Source organism: Macrobrachium nipponense, chromosome 8, assembly GCF_015104395.2.
Source record: "Macrobrachium nipponense isolate FS-2020 chromosome 8, ASM1510439v2, whole genome shotgun sequence".
Classification (NCBI taxonomy): Eukaryota; Metazoa; Arthropoda; class Malacostraca; order Decapoda; family Palaemonidae; genus Macrobrachium; species Macrobrachium nipponense.
This window is the reverse complement of record NC_087203.1, coordinates 66,066,621-66,091,377: the sequence shown is the minus strand read 5'-3', so window position 1 is coordinate 66,091,377 and position 24,757 is coordinate 66,066,621. Positions and strand designations below refer to the sequence as shown.

Genomic DNA, 24,757 nt, shown 5'->3' with positions numbered 1-24,757 from the left:
AACTGATGTAACCCGGGGACTGCCTTGTATATGCAAATATTTTGAAAAAAGAGAAAAACTACAACCTTCAATCATTGTTAGTTGTATTCTACATGAAATTGCGCACATTTTCATATATAAACTTTATGTAACAGCTAATTTTAAAATGGTGCAAACATTTCGACAATCGCACAAAAAAAAATTCTGATTTTTTCGGAAGAGTTACCGGGTGGAGGACGTAAGGAAAATGTTTTTTTTTTTTTCATAAATTCACCATAAATCGAATATTGGGCTAGAGACTTCCAAGTCATTGCAAAATGAAGGTAAATGATTGATATTACTAGAATATGAGTTTTAGCTTAAAATTGCATTTTTTAGACCATTTCGGTAGAGTCAAAGTTGACCGGAGAGTTGAAATTTTTGCAACTTAACGTTATTTATATGAAAATATTTCGAACTGATAAGAGCTACAACCATGGGTTTTTTTTTAGTTGTATTGTGCATGAAATTGCGCACATTTCGCCATATATAAAAACTTTATGTAACGGCAAATTTAAAAGGGTGCAAACATTCGGACAATTGCACGAAAAAATTTATCGGAAGAGTTATCGCACGAAAGTAAGGAAAAGTTTTTCATAAATTCACCATAAATCGAAATATTGTGCTAGAGACGTCCAATTTGTTGCAAAATGAAGGCAATGATTGAATATTACCAATAATATAGAATTTTAGCTTACAATTGCGTTTCTCGACCATTTTGGTAGAGTCAAAGTTGACCGAAAGGTTTGAAATTTTTTTTTTGCACTTTTTGTTATTTATATGAAAATATTTCAAAACTGATAAAAGCTACAATCATGAGTAGTTGTTTTGTTGTATTGTAACCATGAAATTGCGCACATTTTCATTATATATACTTCATGTAAATGATAATTTAAAATGGTGCAAAATTATGTCAAAATGACGAAATAATTTTTGAGATGTGTCACTGATACTTTTTAGTACGATAAGAAAGAAATTTTCGCACCGGCTTGCCGCGCCTGCGTAGCGATTGTAAACAAAACAACGCCTTGATCCGTGAACTCCCAGCATCCCCCAAGGCGCGTGAGTTCAAAAGTTTTCGGCTGGTAGGCCTATAATGATGATTGTTAGTTCTCCTGGCATCCTGACATTGAAGGTCATTGACGCCGATATCGTTTATTTATAATAAAAGAATAAAATTAATATGCAATTAAAACCATAAAAGCAAATATCATTGTAAAAGTTAAATAGCTTTCAGAAGACCTGCTTCTGAAATCAAATCTAAAATGCCACTTGCATTGTATGACACATCATGTCCAAGAATCTTGGCAAGGATGAACCTGCCATCCCTCTCGAGCCTCAAAACAGAATATCTATTTCTTTCCGTGCTATAAGTGGGGCATTCAGTCAACAAATGCTTCACGGTCAAGGGTATCAAACAGTCGTCACAATATGTTGGTGGTTGGCCAGCTAGCAAAAACTCATGTGTCGATTTCCGAGTGTGACCAATTCGAGACGACAAAGAGTAGTCTCCCACTTTCCGGGGCATCACGTTATTTTATTTCCAAGGGGATATAACATTTGTTATTTCTCTCATCTTATTATCGGCTAAGCTTCCCAATGCTTTTGCCAATTATTACAAATAAAATTCTTAATTGTAGGTAAAAAAAATCATTACATGGAATGGGATACCCTTCTTGGTAGCAACTCAGCTGCAGCATTCTTTGCCAGTGAATCTGCCTCCTCATTTCCACACACACCTACTGTTCCGCCGGTGGCCGGACCCAACAAAATCGAACAGTTATGCCTTTCAGACCAATAATAAAAAGCCACTCTAAATCTTTAAAACCAAAGGGTTACTAGAATTAAAAACTTCTAAAGCTTGAAGGACACTTCTTGCATCACTAAAAATGGTAAAATTGCCCTCATCTTTTAATGCTATTTTCTCAATAGCGGTTAATATGCCATATAGTTCTGCAGTAAATATGGAAGATACTAGAGAAGTGCACCTCTACAATTAAAAGAACCACTATATACTCCAAAATCCAACGCCAGCATCAGATTTGGAGCCATCTGTAAATATAAAAGTAGATTCCTTATGTTCTTCGACATGGTTCACGAAAGAGAGACCTGGCTTCTAATTCAGTCATGTTCTTTTTTATACCAATAAAATATTTACAAAAAGATATATCTGGTAATTTCCATGGAGGGGTTGCTGATATCTTGAATGGAAGAACTCTATTTCTTGCTATATCAAGACCGTTTATTAATTGTTTTACCCAAAAACCATAAGGTTGAGGAGATTTTGGGTGTAACTCAAAATATCTAAAATGCCTTACAAAGTTTGCAGTCTGACAAGCTAAAGAATTGGGAAGTCTTTGCAACCTAAACCAATACCGAATAATAGAAGACTTTCGGTAAAGGTCCTAAAGTTAATTCTCCAGCGTCAACAAGGAGACTTGGAATAGGCGAAGTTCTAAACGCTCCTGTAGACAGTCTAATACCAGCATGGTGTATAGAATCTAATACCTTTAATCTGCTTGGGGTGGCTGAGGAGTATATTTCACACCCATAACTAATTTTAGAAAAAATTAAGGCCTTGTATAATTTTAAAATATTTTTTGTTTGCGGTCTGCCTCCCCCCCATGATGTATGTGACAATACTTTAAAGATTCAGAGCCTCAAAGACACTTAACTTTTAACGCCTTTAAGTGAGGAACCCATGTCAACCTGCAATCAAATATCAAACCTAAAAATCTAGCTTCATTTACACATGGGATCCGTTGGCCTTTGATGTATATATCCGGGTAGGCCTATAAGTATTTTTCCGCGAATTTGTAAAAAAAACTTTTTTGAGCCGACGTATGATACGTCCTCGCATACGGACATACGGGAGACATTTTGACTCGACGTTTAATACGTCCAATCGGCTACGGTTTTAAGACATTTTGACTCGACGTTTAATACGTCCAATCGGAGTAAGAGGGTTAAGCAACTGAAATCATCTTTAACTGAAGGATTTTTGAAGTACTTATCCTTTTCAGGTATGTTACTCCAGGATAAGAAGGAACATTACCATACTTGGCTGTAGCTCCACACACTCACAGAGGGCTTATCATAGATATGACAAGGTAAAAAATTATGGCAAATTTTCATGAATTTTTCTCATGTGTAGTATAAGACAACTGCTAAATTACAAAATGGCAATTTGTCGAAAATTGCATTTTTCCTAACTATACAAACCTGAGGTCCTTTAACAATAGGAAGTAACTAGCGGCAGCTGGAACGGTCGTAAGACTCGAACAAGGGGAGAACGGTAGTTAACTGCTTGTCCGACAGTGCGCGCGCCCGCGCGCCTGAGAGGTGAAGAATCACTTTTGCTTTAGGCCCATGCAAAAAAATGCAGAGTGACGGGTGGCATGAGGTGGGACTATATGTAAAGGACCTCACGTTTGTATAGTTAGGAAAAATGCAATTTTCGACAAATTGCCATTTGTTCCGACACGAATACAAACCCTCGGTCCTTTAACAATAGGAAGACTCACTTCTTGGTGGGAGGAATCTGAGTCTTTTTGGTGAACAGACTGGTGTTCGTCCTACCTTGGAATGCCTCCCTGGTCGTAAGAGCAAGGGAGGGGTCCAAGCCTCTGTCCGATTGATCGGGGTGTGCACCGCAGGATCAATGGTCAGACCTCTGGGCCAAGTACTAAGAGAGAGGCAAGCGTATCTCTTCGTACCATCAAGCAAGAACTTGTTCCTGTTTGCAAGAGGCAACATAAAGTATGGGTTTGTCTCAAGCTGGCATTCACTTCCTCCCCCTTGTTGGAGGAAGTGGTGGATATATGCTCCTATCCCTAGTGAAAGGGATAGGATGGGGCTCTGTTGAGTAGCTCACCTGCATCTCGTCCTTATCCAGCAGGGTGACGACCGTGTCCCTCTACCCACAGGTAGAGGGGTAAGAGATGGGAAGAGGAGCCAGTCACACTCTCATTCACTCATCCATTCTTACAGTCACACCAGGACTCAATGCTGTTCAGCCTGCGAGGGTCTGGGTTCGCTACAGAACGTGTTGAGCAGCCACCACGGGTCCCAAGGAAAAAGATCGAAGGACCTGTGGGCAATATCCCGAAGGTAGAAGGAGGTGCATGTGGTCTGGTTGGACCAGACCCCTGCCTTCAGTACCTGCGCCACGGAGAAGTTCTTGCGGCCAAAGCAGCATCTCCTTTGCATCGAAGGCAGTGAAGTCCATTAGGGAGGGGATTGTGAACGACTCGAACCGATCGTCAGGGACCAAAGGGTTCTGAGTCTTTGCTACGAAGTTCGGTACGAAATCGAGCGTCACGGATCCCCATCCCCTGGATGCTTGACTTCGCAGGAAAAGTCATGCAGTTCCCTCAGAGGAAAAGAAGGGAATAGTCGCATGACCTATCCCTCTTCTCGACTTCGGTGATATCCAGTACCCATACTGGTCTGTCCGTCTGCAACAAGAGTCTCGCATCCTCCTATCCCCATGCAGCGAAGTTCTCGGTAGTGGAAAGGACACCGACACTCCATGGTGGGTGTCGATGGTATGGGTACTGTGACAAGCTATTAAGACGAAGTAATGATTGCTCTGTAACAACCGAACTAAGTCCACAGCGTAGTTCGTAACTGACTCGGGCGCTCTGATAGCTGCCGACTGACTGATTCGGTATCGGAAGTGATGCAAGTTGTCCAAGCATCCGAGTAAGTCACGTGACCTTCGCCTTTTAAAGGGTTATGCCGAGAGACCAAACAAATAATGTATTTGTTTGTCACCAATGCCGGACGGCGAGGTGATGATTCTCTTAAGGCATATGCTCAAAGGCGAAAGTCAATTGCCTTCTAGAGACCTAGGTCACTGAAGGCAAGACACTCTCATAGTAGTTGAATCTCAGCTAAGGAGAAACAACACTGTGCCGTTGAAGACGAAGGTAGACAATGAATGCAACCTACGTCTTCCCGCTGAATCGAGAGAAGGAATCTCAAGATTCTGAACCTGTGCTTACAAATGACTGAAAACGCTAACCGCTATTTCAAGTTGTAGTTGCAATGAAAGCGGGGCGTTCTTCAGTAATGAAAACACAGGGGAGTACTGCCTGAAGAACTGCTTCTCATGGGCTGAACGTTTGGAAGTAGAGCTTTCAATACATCTGCTAATCCGGGGTGAACAATGAACAATTGCACACCTCCGAATAAGAGATATTTTGAGGACAAACTCAGATTCTGCAAAAATCATTCACATTATCGCAGTGTGATGCAGCAAGAGACTATTACAGAATTCTGTTACCGTGCAGTAAACAGAAAGATGAAAGTCGAAGAGATATCGCTGTTGTAAATTCTCGCAATACTGTAGGCGATGAATTCGAGCGTCACAGCAGTAGATGGTCATTCATGTATGCGAGAATCCCTGTTAATCAGAGACTTAAGTCCGTGATTGTTGGGCAGAGATACGGTTGGTATTCAATCAAAGCAGGGGAGAATGACATAACCAACCGTGCATCTCGAACCAGCAGCTGCTACTGAGTTGCCTCGGGCAATTCAATACGCAGTAGCTGTTGCTGACTCGTCATCCTGAGTTGCCAGGTAATCCATTCCACGAAGGAATGCGTTCGGCTAGAACCACCGAGCATAAAAAGATATGCTCGAGCAATTATATTTAGGCGAAACGAATTTCGGTAAATACAAAAGCTGAAATGGTGTTGTCGTGACAAAACCATAAGTATATAAAATTGAAACTGGAAGCTCCTGGGAGGTTGCAGTTCAATTAGAATACTCCTCGTTTAAGTCGCAATCCGTAGAGTAACTAGGATATGCGCCTACCCCTCGGACAATTCAACTGCTTAGCAGAATTATGTCGCGAGGTTAATATACGTAGTATATTTGTAGGATTCTGAAAACGATCTCCATCCTAAATTCTTTTCCTTCAAGAAAACAAAATAAGGATTGGAGATCGACCACCTTCGATCTCTAACAAAGAGAGTGAAGGAGAAGTCTTCATCGAAGGAAAGCTTCAATGGTGAACAGAATACCGAAGACGATAGTTCAAGCCAAACTGGATGTTCCCGTCCGTTCTCTCTATTCCAGGGTTGGCCGCCTACTGTGAGATATCTTCCTTCGGCGGCAGTCTTCTTCCAACGCTAAGAATTCCAGGAATTCGAGCATTTGGCGAGATCCCCGATTATCATGGTAACAATTATCAGGAATACTCGTCTAACTCCCTTTGGACAGTGGTCTCGCCTGTGTGTGCTAGAAATTCCGCAGAATTCTAAGCACCCAGCGAAACCCCCACCGGATTCGTTAAACGAATATCGGTTGGTGGTCCTCTCGATTCCCATAGAAATCGGAGATGGTGCAGGGTCCCTCCTCCACAACCAGGGTCACGTCAGGTAGGACCCGAAGGTCCCCCCAGTAGCGCAGTCCCCAATTGTGGGATCCTACAGAGAAGTCTCTGTAGGATCTTACCTTTTACCCTCCTCTAGCCGTTAAGGGGGAGAGGGAGGGAATGGGGGAGAAATGGATATTGCTCGCCTTTCCAGCGGAACTAGCAGTTGGAGACGAGAGTAGGAGCAGCCATCACCTTGCGGCGATGGCCTTCCTGCCTCCCGCCCGCCCGCCTGAGGAGGGTTACGAACTAGTACTGTAGGTAAGCATCTGCCACCACTGTGAACGTCGTCAGGGTGGGCTGATCGACATCTGACAGGAGAGCCAAAACTGTCCTCTGACTCATTCCAGTCCTCGTCGAGGTCGAAACCTCTCAGGAGGACCGAAGGGGGGGGGAAGAAGAGCTGCAATACTCCGAAAAAACGCCGCTGTCGCGGCAGAGGAGGTGGAAGTAGCTTGCCCGACCGGCTAGACCTGAGCGAGCCATCCCGTCCGGAGACGAGAGGCTCTACCTGGTCCAGAACCGAGTCGAGAAGCTCTTATCGCGGCAAGCCCCCCGTCAGTCTGGTTCAGGCTCCAGAACGACTTGAGCCGTGACGCGGCTCTTCTGGTGGGAGCGGCGATGATTTGCCGAGATAGTTGTGCTGACGAATCAGCGCAATAACCTCGGTCAAGTTCCTCTGGATCTCGGAAGTCATAGCATCTTGCGGAGTGGGACCGTCAAGCCCCTCGAACTAGAGCATATTCCGACAACCTCCCCCTTCAGGAGGGGGAACAGCTACAGACCCCTCTCGGTCTCCTCCTGCCACTTGCGCGTGTACATCCTGGTCGGTCCGAAGATCGTGCCTGGTACATACAGCGTCGTGACGGGATCGTGTGGGGCACGCCCCTCACGATCACCCCGCTGTGCCTCGCTCTTCCCCGTGTAAACCGAGTACGGTACGGGAGAAGAAGACCCGACGCTCCCCTTCCGCTCGCTGGCAGGACCAGCAGGCTTGGGGGGCTGCAGGCGATCGCCAACCTGCAGGCCTAGTCAAGTTGTTTCCCTGGGGAAACGGTTGGACGGAGAACAGTGGCTCCGATCTCGTGTGTCAGAAGGGCTACTGCTGGTCCCCCTATCCACCCGGTCCCTGTGGGAGCGGCGGTCGGGAGACCTGAAGAGACCACTGTCGCGGTGAGACCGGTGCGTGTTCTTGCGGCGCGTCGAACCGCTGGTACCAAAGATCGGGGGTGGGAAACCTCTTCCCAGCATCAGCCTGTGGCTGGTCAGGGACCGTCACATCTACCCGGGTTATCAGCTGGTCACTGCGAGAGCGGCCGCTGGTCTGGCGAGAGTCAACTGAGCGGCTCTCACCAGCCTACTGCTCCGTGCCGTGGTCCTGGCGCCGAGCGAGCTCTGGCGCCAGAACTTTGGCTGCACGGTCTCCCGCGGGAGACCGTACACTCGGGAACTCTCGCGAACGAGGGACCGAGCCGGTACCTGGCGTAGCGGCAGCGCCGCTAACGCCAAGCGAGGAAGTATCGGTGGTAGCCGGTACTCCTCTGGTCCCCGTCTTCTTCTTCCTTGCGGAAGCAGACACGGTCCCTGTTCTCAAAAGAGCTGGAGGACCAGCAGTAGTACCCCCCATCCCACTAGAGTGAGACGGGCCCTTAGAAGTTCCCGAAGGAGCCTTCTTAGGGGGGAACCCGGGTTACCAGCTGGTTGCTGCGAGAGCGGCCGCTGGCCTGGTGAGAGTCACCTGAGTGGCTCTCACCAGCCTTCTGCTCCGTGCCGCGGTCTTGGCGCCGAGCGAACTCTGGCGCCAAAACTTTGGCAGCACGGTCTCCCGAGGGAGAGCGTACACTCAGGATCTCTCGCGAAAGAGAGACCGAGCCAGAACCTGGCGTAGCGGCATCGCCGCTGGCACCAGGCGAGGAAGTACCAGTGGTAACCGGTACTCCTCTGGTCCCCGCTTATCTCTTCCTTGTGGAAGGGGAGACGGGCCCCGCTCCCGAAGGAGCAGGAGGACCAGCAGGAGGACGGGCCCTTAGAAGTTCCCGAAGGAGACTTCTTAGGGGGGGGAATGCAGCCTTCTTCTTCGGCTTGTGGGCCTTAGAAGTTGAAGGGGAAGAGGCAGCAGCAGACGATGAAGACGAAGACGAAGACGACATCTTCCTCCTCTTCTTCCTCTTCCTCGTCAGCTCACGCAGTACAGTCGTCAGGTCCTCCATCCAGGCCGGAGCCGGGGCTATTGCCGAAGCAACACGGCCCGACTGCACCTGTCCGGAAGGACCTGGGACTGGGGAAGACGCACCGTGGGCAGGACCAGCGTGGACAGGGGCAGGAACAGCAGGAGCGGCTGGTACAGCAACCAGCTCTGGAGCGGCAGGAACAGCGGCAGCGGCAGGAACAGCGGCAGCGGCAGACACAGAAGGGACAGCCAAGCCAGCAGCAGGAACCACATTAGCAGCAGGTACGGCCGGCCCAGCCATCGCCTCGTAGAATCGTCGGCAGCCAGCGGGAACCTGGGTACTGGCGGCCGGTCCAGGGGCGAGCTCTTAGGTGCAGCGGAAGTCTGGGGGAAGAACACGAAGAACCCAGGCGGCGGCGGCATACCCCCCCCCACCCACCGGTATGGCGGCGACCGGGCCTTGAACAGCGGTAGACAGCGTCACCGACACAGTGTGAGGATTCTACACCAGAAGGGGGGGAAGCGGCAGGGAGGGTCAAGATCGTGGTGGTGGTAGTGGTAACCGCTCCAGAGTCACCGCCCCAGACCCCGCCAGATGTTGAAGCAGCCCCTGGATGCTAGGCACGCCCTGCCTCCCCAGCGGCCCACACCTGTTCAAGGTCGTCTCCCACGGATGTAGAACCTGCGGTAGCACAGACAGATTAATGAAAGGGGTTCCCTCACGCACGGGGGGGTGATACATGCCCCACCCCAAACGCACGGAAGACCCCAAATACAAAATTACGACGGGGCACCGAGCGCCCTCCTCCACGCTCAACAGAACGGCAAGGAGAAGGACCCGGAAACCACCCCCACTCCCACCCCTGAAGGGGTAGGAGTCAACGAAGGGGCTGAGCGGGGGGGAGGAGTCAACGAAGGGGCTGAGCGGGGGGCAGGAAAGAAGACGAAGAATCGGATACCAAGGGAGTCGCAGGAGAGCTTTCCGACGACTTCCTGGCAGACCTTCGCTTCCCCCACCCCCGCACAGCTGTGACAAAAATGTGAAAATGAAACAGGATACTGCACTTGCGATTCACTTTCACACAATATAAAGGGGAAGGATCAATCACGGGAAAGAGCGGAACCTTGATCCAAAATGAAAATGATGCAATCATAAAAATATATGAAAATGAAAAAGAATACCGCACTTGCGATTTCACTTTCACACAAAATTAATAGGAGAAGGATCAAATCCCGGGTAAGAGCGGAAACTTGATCCAAAAATATAATGCTATCATAAAAAAAATATGAAAATGGGAAGGATCAATTCCCGGGTAAGAGCGGAAATTGATCCAAAATGAAAATTGATGCAATTAATAAATAAATGAAAATGAAAAAGAATACTGCAATTGCGATTCCACTTTCATTGCATTCTATTATACAAAATAAGCGGCTCGTGCCGAGCGCCTTCACGCTCTCGGCAACGAACGCACAGGGCAAAAATATAAAGAAAGGAGTACTTACATTTTAATTACACACTTTCACCCAAAATACATGACTCGGCTCCCGCCCTCGGCACCGAGACATAATTCAAGGGTATCAATTTCATGAAAAGAGCGGAAACCGCCGCATCTACGGCGATAGCTCCATCTTGACCCATAATTAAGTAATGAAAATGAAAACAGAGTACTTACAGTTTCATTTTCAACTCAAACAAACCGTTAGTAGAAAACACAATATATACAAAGCATACGACGATGAAGCGGGCAGAGAGCGAGACGAACACGTCCTTCACACCCGCGGCCGAAAGCAAAAGTGGTTCTTCACCTCTCAGGCGCGCGGTGCGCGCACTGTCGGACAAGCAGTTAACTACCGTTCTCCCCTTGTTCGAAGCTTACGACCGTTCCAGCTGCCGCTAGCTACTTCCTATTGTTAAAGGACCGAGGGTTTGTATTCGTGTCGGAACAATTAAGAAATCAAACACAATAAAGACAGGAAAGGTTCAAGCATACAGTAATGAGACCTTCAGACTCAATGGGCACAGTTACATTTACATCATCAACTTGGAAATAAATGTGCCTCATGGCATCTTTATATGGTCTGAAACAGAACCTACTTATCCTATTTTGAATATGAACACATTTTAAAGTATGTCGTACTAAAACTTGTCTTACATCTAATCTTACCTCTTGGAGCAGCTCTTCTGTCCAGTTTCAAGTTAGGATTTATGATCTTCTTCAGAGAACCATAAAGTTCCTCATACATCTTCAGCAATTCATTTCTCTCTTCTGAGTTTTCAACATCCAGTGGAAAATGGTGCAGATAGGATTCATAACCTTTTAAAACTCCAGTGAGAGCTACTAGATTGTGCGGACTTCCCATCTATTGAAAAAGAATATTGGGCATATGTAAATCAAATTAAAGTAATACATTAATCCTTCATATAATGAAAAATTAAAAATATACACCAAACTTGAATTGATATACAGTATAACTGAAAAACAAGATTACAAAATAAATAAGGAGACACATGAGAGCATAACTAATAAGACACACAAGAGAAAAACAGAGAAATGGTGTATGTAATCAATTCACCTGATACACAACACACTTACAGATGCACAAGATAGTGGTGAGGTGCACAAAATACTACTATGAACATATGAGAACCTGGACTCAGACCTGGCTTCTATGGGTAATGGGTTAATGTGGCTTTTCTTAGCAACATTCATTTCAGGGCGTGATGGATGTCCCTGCCCACACAAGTTAGGGTAGAATAAACTCTTTAGTCTTAGGGGGCAAGTTTTTAAGAGATGAACACTAGAAATCAAACCAGTGGTAGGTAACTCCTCTAAGAGAAGTATCTCTGAATACAAACCTTGTTCTTCAACCTTGGGCTGTGCCATAGCCATTGTACCATGGCGCTCCATGTTCTTGAGTTTGAGTTCCCTTGCCTGAGGGTACAATCAGGCATCTATCTCTTTTCTATTCACTTTTCTGCTTTTTTCGAAAAGTGTGTAGGACAGGCAAAAGTTGCTTGGGAGATTATCAGGAAAGTGCCTTCATCTTTACCTTCTGGCTGTTTTATTTCTAAATCCATCCTGACTGTTCTCCCCAGTTGTTGTGGCAAACCTGGTGGATTTCTTTTGCCTTACAAGGTGCGCTGGCGCTACCTAGTCAACCAGTTGCTCGTCTTTTTTTTTTTTTATGACATATGGTGACATTTAATTATGCTCTCAACAAAATTTTTGTATAAAATGTAATTACTGTTGTTGGTGATGGTATTGTTGTTCATTGTTCTGTTACTTTTTACAATGGTACTATTGTTATGAGTCTATTTATTAGTTTTGATATGACAAATTTTTCAAGTATACTGTAATATTTTTTCCTAACAAACAAACCTGAGATCTTTACATATTTGAGTTAGCGGAAGTTGGCTATTCAATTTAAAGCAAGGTGCATATTGGTAGTTGGCTACTGACAGAGGGGGCGGAATCCATCCCATCCAGATGGTGCGCATTCACTTTTCTTTTTGGCCGCATCTGAGACAGATGTGTTTCTTACGCTGCGTGCCGTTTGACTTGATTCTTTATTATTCTTTTAATATTTTGAAGATAATTTTTGTTTTGAGATATATTGCCTATAATATTGAAATGATGCAACAAGTTCTAGTATTGTGTAACATTTTTTTTATTTTGGCTCTATCTTGCTGAGTTAGTTATCCCTACACAGTTATGCTACATAGTTGTTTTCAACTTGTATTACCCTATGAGCCTTTCTCTTTAATTCCCTCTCTAACTTGGTTTTGTATTTTTGATATAATGCAAACCCAGCTTGGTATTAGCCTTGGTGTTTTTTTTTTTTCTATTACACTCCTAAGGAGAGAGGCCTCTCTCTCCCCACCAACCATTCTATTTTCAAAAGTCTTCTCAACCTCATTACATCAAACATCCTTATTCTACATTCTTTTTTTCTCTTTGTTCATGAAATGATTTCTCTCTGAACAAGTCGAGTTTTTCTTTCGACTACACAAGTACTTGGAAGACTGTATTGTTTGACTTTCAGCTGTAGAGATTGAGAAACATTCAAGACGGAGGAGGGTTCTCTTACTACAGAGTGGTGGTTTTGTAACAGTCATACAAGATGACCTGTGCTTGCCTTGTTAATTCTAATTCTTTCAGGAGACATTGAGCTAAAGCCTGGGCCTGTTACTCATTACAATAACAGAAACTGCAAAGAACTTTACTCAAATATTCAGGTCTTAAGGTACATTTTCTTGATCTTCAAAGTTGTGTCTGTACATAATTATGATTCAATGTTTTTAATCCGAGACTCTTGTCATCATTACCATGAAGACATGTGTCATAATTATGATTCAATGTTTTTAATCCGAGACTTTTGTAAGTAAGTAATAAGTCAAGGGTTGAGCTTTTAATCCCGGGGTTTGATACCTGATTTTATTTATCATAGTTGCATCTCACATGTGTAAGGAATGGCTATAGTATACGCGAAGTCCAGATGACCTATTTATCTTAAAAAAATTTGGAGTGTATTTGACCTTGAAGTTCTTTGTTTTAAAATTTTCAGTAAGTTCTACAATATTTACATATTTGCTGTTTACCACAATCAAAATATTGATGATTCTATACATGACTAAGTTTTGGAAAGGATTAGTGTGGTTCAGTCGAAGAATTGAAAAGCTTCATTCACTATTTGTGGAGACTATATACATAATGCAAAGCATAGTGAGTGGCTAGATTAAAATTCCACAGATCAACATGGCCAGTCTGCTCAAGTTCTGTGTATCCTCCAATTTTATCCAAATAACTTCGGAACCCATGGCCATTCTGGTAATAGATTAGACCTCATATTCACAGGTGTTCTAGCTATTGTGAAGTCCAAGATCTGTGAACATACAGTCATACCCAGAACTTACGTAAAGTTAGGTTCCAGACCCCTTCGCGTATAGTGAATTTTCACATATGTTTGGCACTGTCTCTAAAAATGCTAAAATGACCCTAATCATGCTCTCTGGGTATGTAATAAATGTTTATTTCTAGAGTTTTGAACGCTAAGTATGACCCTAATCATGCTCAGAGAACACAATCAAAATAAACAAACAGAAGACAAGACTCATCCTGCTTGAAGGGTTCGAATGCATTCTGGTGGTTGTGTAAAACTACCGAAATCCATTGATATAATCAGAAAATAAGAACAAGCTGCTGTAAGCACTCACTGTTTAGTCAAGCATGGCAGAAAACAGAATGAAGTGCTTAGCTAAGTCGTTCCTAGTATTGCCGTTGAGGGACAGTACTGTATACAGTGGTACCTCGAGATACGAAATTAATCCGTTCCGAGACGACCTTCGTATCATGATTTTTTCGTATCTTGGGACACATTTTACATGTAAAATGGCTAATCCGTTCCAAGCCCTCCAAAAACACCCCAGTAAATTACATTTCCAGGCATAAAACACATGTTCTAGGGTTACGACGGAAGAAATATGACTCCAAAAAGCCAAAATACTGTACATACTTGAGTAATATTCAACTGCATGCAATGTTCAACCCCATTTTTACTGCATATATTAGGACTAGCATATGTCCCTTAGCAATAAGCCTAGCCTATGTTAGCGGTTGCTACTGTAGCCTAGTCTATGATTCTGACATCTAAACCTAAGAGCTAAAAGCTTAGAATATGCCAATAAAATGTATAAATAATCAGTATGTACTCATTTCAAATAATTATTAATTAATCATTAACTATAATACACAAACAAACAAAAAACAAACCTTCCAATCGATTGTTTACATTCAGCTCTTACTCGTCTTACGGAATCAAACGAGCGCCAAGCAATCATTTTTCCTAGCACACAGTAAGCCATAAATTGTCATTAGTATCTCTCTTCAACTAATGAAACCACCAAACAGTATAATAACCATTTCATTTACTATTCTTTATTCTATCTTTAACCTATGGAGATACCGAGTTACTGACAGCTATAATGAAACATACGTATACGTAACGTAATAATAAAAAAGAAGAAGAATTCTAAAAATTACGTATTTGTTGACAGTCTGATTTATTTTATATTTTATGATATCTAATTCACAATTTTTTTTATTAAATGTATTGCATGTATTCATTTCAAATAATTATTAAGTAACCATTAACTATAATAAACAAACAAAAAAAAACTTCCAAACGTCTGTTTACATCCAGCACTTACGAGTATCGAACGATCGCCAAGCAATCACTTTTACACAGTAAGCCATAAATTTTCATTATCTCTCTTCAACTACTGAAACTACCAAACAGTATAATAACCATTCATTTCTATTCTTTATTCTATCTTTACCTAATTTTTTTTTTATTAAATGTATTGCATGAATAAGTTTTTCAATTTACAGCAACCTTTTACCAATAGAATACTTAAAGCAGAAGGGGTAGAGGCTGACCAATAGGAGAGCAGGACCTTATGGGGTGACTAGCATCAGGAACCAATGGGAGAGCGGGAGGATGGTGGCGAGTTTACTCAGTTGACGGCGCGGGAGTTTTAAAATTGTTCTCGGTGGTCCGGGCGAATCTTGGGAATTTACAGCAACAACCTTTCGTATCTTGAAAACTTTTCATATGTAGAGCAGTAAAATTTTTTGCATTGGCTTTCGTATCTCAAGTTTTTCGTAAGTAGAGCCTTTCGTATCTCGAGGTACTACTGTACCTGCATTCAGCAATCGAAACTTTACCCACGAAATTTGAATTAGGCTGCCGTATGTCGACACTAATAACTATATAATTACTGGGTAAGTCTCATATACAAAATGGCTGATTAATGAGCAGGATATGACTACAGACCAGGGCTGGCGGAAGAGATGGCACTGCCATGCCATACAATACTTTATGTTGTTCCTCTCAGGGGTACAAATCATATTGCTAACCATACTTTGGAGTTTGCACTTTGGACTCCACTTTTCTGCACGCATGTGGATATTTTAAAGTTGATTTCTCACAAACCTCTCAAAAATTTCTTTCACAACCAAACAACTAGTATTCCTGAAACTAAGCTTCTCCTAATTTTCTAACTGAGCACCTTTAGATTGACTTTTGAGACAAATGTAGGAATAGAATTTTGACTTTTCAACAATATTCTATTTATTGTAAATTGGCCAAATTAAGCATTTTTAATAAATTGGAATTAATAAAAATCTGCTGTAATATTTAGGGATGAAAATGTAAAGATATGTAAATTACCACATCTATCACTTTATGTATTCAACATTCCTTATCTATTCCCACGAAGAATGAAACAAAGACTATTTTATATAATATACTTATTAACTCATTATTATCATTAATTTATTTGGCAGAGTTGCAGGGCCCTCACAGATGTGCAGGACCCTAAGCCATGGCCTGCTCAGTGGCATCCCCCCCTAATTCTGCCACTACTACTGATACCCTACTGAAGAAAGACAAGGTTCCTGAGGTTCTTATTTAGTCATCCCTGTAAGATAAAGAATGACTAAGCTTCCATTTGGAAACAGTTAGTATGAACAAGGTCATGGCAATTTAGTTTCCAGGTGCAGTTGCAGTTTTTTTTGCAGCAGCTTCAAAAATGTTCAACGTGTAAGTCTTGGTGCATTTTCCTACTACTTGCCAGATTGTGTATTGTGAACCATCAATACCCTGAAAGATGCACAATTAATTGCACACACATCATTCTTGTACCCTTGGCTACTGTATAATGGAGACCCATAGCACATGAACCCTGTCTGCACATGCATGATCCAAGAGGGTAGCAGGGACTACCACAAGCAGTCCTACTGTCTCAAAAAAAAATATATCAGGATACCAAGTACTCTATCTGTGCATGCACAGACTGTGGGGCTTTCCATGCACTAAGCAAGAGGATAGCATTGACCCTACTATGTGTGCTCTGCAAAACACAGGTGGATAGCAGTCATCTCTACCAAAAAGGCATGGGATAACTTTGTATACTGAGCATGCTCTGTAACCCCCATGTCTACACTACCTGCAATTGTCTAACACAGAAATTAAAAACCCTTATTCCTTACTTAGGTTGTTACTCTCGTTTGCAGCAGTAGCTGTTATCAGAGCTATGGGGAAGGATGATCACCTATTGCAAGCTAAACTTCAATGAGCTTCTAAAAGAATCATCTACAGCATATGGAGCCGGTGACATGGTAAGTATAGGCATAAGTACATGAGTAATTGTCTAACTTGGGAAGAGCCCATCACACACCTGACTCACCACTAAATAAGAGCAAGTGTATGTCACACCTTTCTGCACGGTCTAGACAGCAGTGTACACATGGAAGGAGTACGAAGAGGTTCATAGGTGCAGAAGAAGAACAAGAAAAGTTTGGAGGTGTCAAATGGGGAGACCTCCATACTACTGACAACAGCTAACACCTAGCCTTCCTTCACCATTTCCAAACTTTTTCCTGTAACAGCTGCAGATCATACCCTTACACAAGAGCAGTAATGGTAATGATCCATCTAAAATGAGGACATTATGAACTTCAACACTCATTCATGAACAAAACACTTTCATTGTACAGTGGACCCCCCGTATTCGCGTTCTCCAGATTCGCGGACTCACACATTCGCGGATTTCTCTGGGGAACGTTTCCCTGCATTATTTGCGGAAAATTCGCGCATTCGCGGTATTTTTCTATGATAAATATCCACAAATTCCTGGTTTTTTTTGATGAATTTCATCATAAAATGCACTTTTTGTGATAAAACTATTAAAAAAACCAAGTATGAAAATTTTTAGTGGGTTTTTCTTGAGTTTTAACTAACAAAATAGGCTGTTTTTAGCATTTTCATAGGGGTTCCAAACATTCGCGGGTTCTAACTATTCACAGGGGGGTCTGGTACGCATCCCCCGCGAATATGGGGGGACCACTGTATACCCTATTAACCATGGTAAGGTAAACACTCGAAACACAAGTTCCAACTTGATAGTCAAAAGGAATACAGCAAGACATCCTCACCTGACAGTGGATGAAGAAAACAAGTTTAGTGACAGCCCAACTCACCCACCTACTATTAGTTAAGTATCTTGTTAACAAGTTTCAAAGGAGCAAATAAAAAAAATTACAGATTTACTAAATAGTGAATGATGATGACAGAGGTCAACAAATCTAGCAAACTATCTTGAATAATACATTACATCATCATACAACTACATGAGAAAGTTTTTTAACAAAATCGCTTACATGTTTCTTCAGTTGATCTTTGAGGATCTTCAAAACAAGTCGAGCACGATGAGCAAGCACCTCAGGATAGCAGTACAATAGCATTCCCAGGGTATGCAGCTGTTGTTGTAACACTGAAAGCACAGTTGAGAAATAAACAAACAGGTCACAAAAGCATGCAAAACAAATGGCAAATGGCAGAAATACAACAATTTCAGAATAACACCATTTTCTTTCATTTCCTTCATATATTGTATATATACATATACAATATATATTACAGTAAAAAAACTTCCTTAACCAGACTTGAATGAGAAAACCCTTAGTGGTTGCTTTTTAATGGAACCCAAGTGGGGTAAAATTGTGTATGAGAAAATAAGAGGTCTACTTAGACCTTTTCATCCACAATGCTATCTTTCAGCGATGGGGTTGGCTGTCCTGGTGCACCTTCTTCGACTATTTACATCAAAAGCATTTCCTCCGCAAAACCCTTCTGCTCCAAATCCTCATTTATCACAACATATAATCCACTACCTATCTTTTGCCCTACTACCCCAAAAATATTTCAGCTAACCTTCTTCACTCCCTCACCCACTCACCCTTACCAAATGCCCATAACCCTCTCAATTTGCATTTTCTTATTACGGCAGCAATCTCTCTCACCCTAGTACTCCTAATTTCTTCATTTTCCTGCTGCTCACACTGCAAGATCCTCAAAATCCACCTCAGCATCCTCACTTCTGTTCACTCAGGTTATTCCTCTTTCCTTAATGCCCTGATTACTGCACACAAGGTCTTTATTTTCAGTTTATGCAGCATTCTTTTGTCACAAAATACCTATGCCACCTCCCTACATTTCCCTTAAGCTACTTTTATCCTACTTTCTATCTCAACTTTACACTGTCCCTCCCAGTTTGAAGTAAATTCTAAATATGCAGCTGAAATTCTACTTAAGGCCTATATAATATTTTATGATAAAATAAATTTTCAGGTACTTACCCTTAGTTATTAGCTTCATCTGTGGCTACTTGGTGCAGGTTCGACAAGTGTTGGCACAGCAGGTTGTGCCATGGGGGAATCTCTTGCGGTGCCTCCGAGAAAAGAGCCAGCAGGTCCGGATACCAAATGGAGAATCATCTGAAGATTGCTGTTGATCAGCACCCTGCTGATTACCTTGCGAATCAGGCAGAACGGGGAAAAGGCGTAGATGAAGAGGTTGTCCCACGGGTGTTGGAACACGTCCTCTGCAGCTGCCCACGGGTCCGACACAACTAAGAAAACCTGAAGTTTTCTGTTGTGCCGGGTGGCGAACAGATCCACTACTGGACGCCCCCACAGGTCGAAGAGCCTTTCTGGGTGAAGAGACCATTCGGTCCCAATCACCTGATTCTGGCGGCTGAGCTTGTCTGCCATTATATTCCTCTTGCCTGGGATGTATCTGGCTGACAGCTCTACCAAGTGAGCTACGGCCCACTTGTGCACCTGCATCGTCAACTTGTGCAACAGGAGGGACACTAGGCCCGCCGTTTGTTGACGTATGCCACTACCGTGGTGTTGTCGTTCATCAACACCACTGAGTGTCCCATCAGTTGTTCCCAGAACTCTTGGAGTGCAAGGAACGCAGCCTTGCATTCCAGGAAGTTGATGTGAAGGTGCCTGTCGTGATGGTTCCACACTCCTGCAACCAGCAACTCTTCCAGGTGTGCGCCCCAACCCTCGGTCGATGCGTCTGAGAACAGAAGCATCTCCGGAGGGGGAGTGCACAGGGGCACTCCTGTTAAGAGGTTCCTGTTGTCTAACCAACAGGCCAGACCTTCACTTATTTCCTCCGTGAGAGGAACCAGGAAGGATTGTGGATCCAGTGCCTGTGCCCAGCACTCCTTAGTCTCCCCTGATTGCCACTGCTGAGCTGACTGTTCCTGTCGTGACAGGAACTGTCTGGGTGCCTCCCTGAACCTGCTGATCAGCGAGTCTGCCGGGAAAACTCATGCTGCTACCGTATCGATCAGTATGCCCAGGTACTTTATCCTCTGCTTGGGTTCGAGATCTGACTTCTCGACGTTTACCACAATCCCCAGATCGTGGCATAAGTCGAGGAGTTGATCTCTGTCCTGTAGCAACTGCGAGCGGGAGCTCGCCAGGACCAGCCAATTGTCAAGATGCCTCATCAGAAGTATCCCAACTGAATGGGCCCAAGCCGACACCAGAGTGAACACTCGTGTGAACACCTGTGGGGTGGTTGAGAGACCGAAACAAAGTGCCCTGAATTGGTACACCGTCCCATCGAGGATAAAGCGGAGGTACTTCCTGGAGGACTGGTGGATGGGTATTTGGAGGACGGGTATTTGGAAATACGCATCCTTCAGGTCCATCGAAAGCAGGAAATCATTCTCCCTGATGGAATCGAGCACTGAGCATGCTGTTTTCCATCGCGAACCGAGTCTGTCAAACGAAACGGTTCATGAGCATGCTGTTTTCCATCACGAACCGAGTCTGTCGAACGAAACGGTTCAAGGGAGAGAGATCTATCACCGGTCTCCAGCCCCCCGTAGACTGGCTGTAGAATCCCGGTGACTAATCTCACACAATCTCCGATCTCGCACAATCTCCATAGCTCCTTTGCTCAGCATGGTCTTTACTTCTTGTTTCAGTGCTGAAGGTGGACCGGGTGTGAAGCGAGGGGTGGCCTCAACTCGAAGAGCAGTAGGTATCCTTCCCGGAGGACATCCACTACCCAGGTCTCGGCTCTGTAGTGCTGCCAAGTTACCCAATGGCTCGCCATGCACGCGGCCCCCTTCTGGCAGCAGGTGAGGGGGAATGCTGTCCCTAGCATTTCCCTCTCTTCCCCTTTTGCTTAGCTGCTCTCCCGCGAGAAGGAGGCTTGAGAGGAGGGCTGACACTTACTTCTTGAAGCGAAAGAGGGAGGCTGGGTCTTTCCTTGTGCTACCCTCGACAGTGCTAGCGTCTTGGGAGTGGAGGAAGCACTAGCCAAGCTCCAAGGCTTGGCTGCAATTGATCGAGACCGCCCAGAAGTCTTCGAAACTGCCTGGTGTACTAGGCGGTCACTGTCTTCAGTTCTCCACATTTCCACCATAGCGTCCACCATCTCTCTTGGGAAGAGAGAGGAGGAACCCAGCAACGGTCCATTACGTAGACCCAACGTTACCTCTCGACTGGCCGCTCTGGTTACCCGAGTCAGGACTGAGTCCCGTCTTCTCAGAACCAGATTAGCCCACGGGTTGGCCACCTGGTGAGCAAGGTAAGAGATGGCCCTACCTCCAGACTGGCAGTCTCCCGAAGGCTGAGTCTTCCTTGGGAATGATAGGTCTCGAGGAGGCAGCGACTCTGGATACTATGAGGGACCACAGATCCAGCCAGGAGACGGCCTGGAAAGCTGCCATGGGAGTGGATTCCAGGGCCGATGCCTCTTGCTGTGAGAACCAGAGGTTCTCAGACAGCAGGTGATGAAGAGGCACTCCCGGAGTTAGCCGAGCTATCTCCGGATCACCCTGCTTGGTTGGCAACAGGTCTACCGAAGGTACATACAAACGCCGCTGGCGAGGCAGGGGAGGGGGAAGCAGCTTGTCTGACCTGCTGGACCTGAGTGAGTTCTCCTGTCCAAAGATGAGAGCGTTCACTTGGTCCAACACACCGTCGGCCAAGGTGGAACGGGGTAGTCCAACCGTCGCTCTGGGTTCCTTCTTAGGCCCTCAGAACGACTCTAACCTCGATGGGGGGTCAGATCCTTCCCCGAGGTCGTTGCGCTGACGAATCAGTGCAATGACCTCTGCATAGGACCTCTGTATCTCGGGGATGATTGCGTCCTGAGGCGATGGACAGTCAGATCCATCTAGGCCGATCACCTCCCGAGACACTCTTCCTTCAGGAGGAAGAACCTCGCCAGACTCCTCGTGGTCTCCTCCAACCACTTGAGTGTACGATCTGCTGGGTCCAAGGACCGAGCCAGGATCATAGGCTCTCATGGCCGGACTATAAGGAGCACACTCCTCACAGTCACTCCTGTTCGCCTTGCTCCTCCTGGTGTAGCTTGAGGAGGTTGAAGGGACAGGTGAGGAAGACCTGACGCTCCTGCCCTGCCTTTTAGCAGAGCCGGCAGGCTGGGAGGACTGCAGGCGATCGCCAATCCACAGTAGTGATCGAGCTGCAGGTCTGGACCAGCGATCTCCATGTGGAGAAGCGCTGGACCAAGGATGGTAGCGTTGGTCTCATGTGTCAGGGGAGCTGCTACCAGTCGTGCGAACTGTCCGGTCCCAGTAGGAGTGACGGTCGGGTCACTGGTAGTGTCCGCTAAAGCGGTGAGAGCGAGCACCGTCGACAAGTGAATGTTCTGGTGGGACCATCACATCAACCCTGGGAACTGGGGATTGGTGTGAGAGCGATCGCCGGTCTGGCGAGAGTCACCTGAGCGACTCTTAATAACCTTCCGCTCCGTTCCTGGATCTTGACGGTGAGTATGCTCAGAGGTCTGGTTCCTAGCCTACCGTACACTCGGTGACCCTCACGAGCGAGCGGCCGAGACGGTTCCCGGTCCGGAGGTGGAACCTCTGGAGCTGGGAGCAGAGGTACCAGCAGTAGCTGGTACCTCTACGATCCTCGTCTTCTTCCCTGAGGAAGGAGAGATGGGCCCCATTCCCAGAGAAATCCCGGGAGGACCAGCGGAAGACCTACCTGTCCCGCCGAGTGGGACAGATCCTTATAAGTTTCTAAGCGAGACTTCTGGGGGGGGGGGGGGGGGGTGCTTGGAAGTCGAAGGGGAAGAGGCGGCTGAAGACAACGACACCTTTCCTTCTTCTTCCTTTGACTCTTTTCAGGACAGCAGACAGGTCCTCCATCCAGGATGGAGCTGGGGCAGTTGCAGTGGCAACACGGCCCAACCCCACCTGTCTGGAGGGACCTGCACGAGCTGCAGCGCTTCCACAGGCAGGAACAGAGGCAGCGGGTATGGCGACAGCTACAGGAGGATTCAAGGGGAGAGCTCTTCAGGCACTCAAAGTCAGGGGGCGGGGTGAGGACAACAAACCCAGGGGTGACCGTAGTCATGTGCTGGGTGTACACTAGGTGCGGTGGAGTGGCATAACCTGATGTCGACACGGTTGTGGTTGTCCTCGTCCACACCCCGTGAGTGACTGGGGCTGCAGCCAGATGATTAAATTAAATATATCTTAGTTTTACCAGACCACTGAGCTGATTAATAGCTCTCCTAGGGCTGGCCTGAAGGATTAGATATTTTTTTACGTGGCTAGGAACCAATTGGTCACCTAGCAACGGGACCTAAAGCTTATTGTGGGATTCGAACCACACTATATCGAGAAATGAATTCTATCACCAGAAATAAATTCCTCTGATTCCGCGTTGGCCAAGCCGGGACTCAAACTTCGGACCATCAGTTTGGCAGCCAGATGATGAATCAGCCCCTGGATACTTGGAGTGCCCAGAAGACTCAAAGATCGCCACACCTGCTGGAGATCTCCACCCGCGGAGGCGCACACACCTGGAGAAGCAACAGTGTGTTTAATAGGGGGGTTTCTTGTTTGCTCAGAGGGGGTAAGGATCCCACCCTGAACAGACAGAAGACCCCAAGTACAACTCAAGGTTGGGGTGTCGCCCTCCTTCCTCTGCACTCGACAAATCAAGTGAAGAGGCAGAGGGGGACACGTCCCCCGAAGGGGAGAGAGCCATCCACGGGAGTTGATGAGGAGGAAGGAAAGATGATGAAGTGTCAGTCACCAAAGGTGTCGAGGGAAAGCTTTCCGACGAAACCTTGGCGGCCTTACGCGGCGGCTTCCTCTACTCGTACAACTCACACTGTTCCTTCGACCAAGAGACACAAACAACACAAGTCAGAGACCGAGAGCATTCACGCCCTCGGCATCTTGAGGATAAGGGATGAGGGTCGACAGTCTCGTTGGACCTGAAAGCCCCACACTTACGGCTTCCCACTCCAGGGCACACTCTCCGGTTGGATGGGGGGCAAGGGGGCTTCTCTGATTCGTGGGAATGCATAATCACTGCAACCACGAACAATAAACAAAATAATAATTACAAAATACTTACAGCTACAGTAGTACCTCGAGATACGAAATTAATCCGTTCCGAGGCGCCCTTCGTATCATGAAGTTTTCGTATCTTGGACCACATTTTACATGTAAAATGGCTAATCCGTTCCAAGCCCTACAAAAACACCCCAGTAAATTATATTTCCAGGCCTAAAACACATGTTCTAGGGTTACGACGCCGATCCGACGGAAGAAATATGACTCCAAAAAGGCAAAATACTGTGCATACTTGAGTAATATTCAACTGCATGTAATGTTCAACCCCATTTTTACTGCATATATTAGGACTTTAGCATATGTCCCTTAGCAATAAGCCTAGCCTATGTTAGCGGTTGCTACTGTAGCCTAGTCTATGATTATGACATCTAAACCTAAGAACTAAAAGCTTAGAATATGCCAATAAAATGTATAAATAATCAGTATGTACTCATTTCAAATAATTATTAATTAATCATTAACTATAATACACAAACACACAAGAAAAAAAACCTTCAATCGATTGTTTACATTCAGCTCTTACCCGTCTTACCAGTACCGAAGGAACGCCAAGCAATCATTTTTCCTAGCACACAGTAAGCCATAAATTTTCATTCGTATCTCTCTTCAACTAATGAAACTACCAAACAGTATAATAACCATTCATTTCTATTCTTTATTCTATCTTTACCTAATGGAGATACCGAGTTACTGACAGCTATAATGAAACATACGTATAAGTAACGTAATAATAAAACAGAAGAAGAATTCTAAAAAATACGTATTTGTTGGCAGTCTGATTTATGTTATATTTTATGATATCTAATTCATAATTTTTTTTATTAACCCTCTTACGCCGATGCGGTAAAAAAAAAATTGTCTCCGGTGTGCCGGAGGTGTTTCAGAGTGAGCGCGGAAGCGGAAAAAATATTTT

General features: G+C 45.1%; 1 protein-coding gene across 1 annotated transcript in view; it reads right to left on the bottom strand.

Moving 5' to 3' along the window:
* LOC135222815 (DNA-dependent protein kinase catalytic subunit-like) overlaps nt 1-24,757 on the bottom strand; it is a 763,170-nt gene that overhangs the window by 608,430 nt on the left and 129,983 nt on the right. The window contains exons 4-5 of the mRNA XM_064261121.1: nt 17,792-17,904; nt 10,736-10,931 (exon numbers count right to left, since the gene is read on the bottom strand). Coding sequence (XP_064117191.1) covers nt 10,736-10,931; nt 17,792-17,904 — 309 coding nt within the window. The remainder of the gene's footprint in view (nt 1-10,735; nt 10,932-17,791; nt 17,905-24,757) is intronic.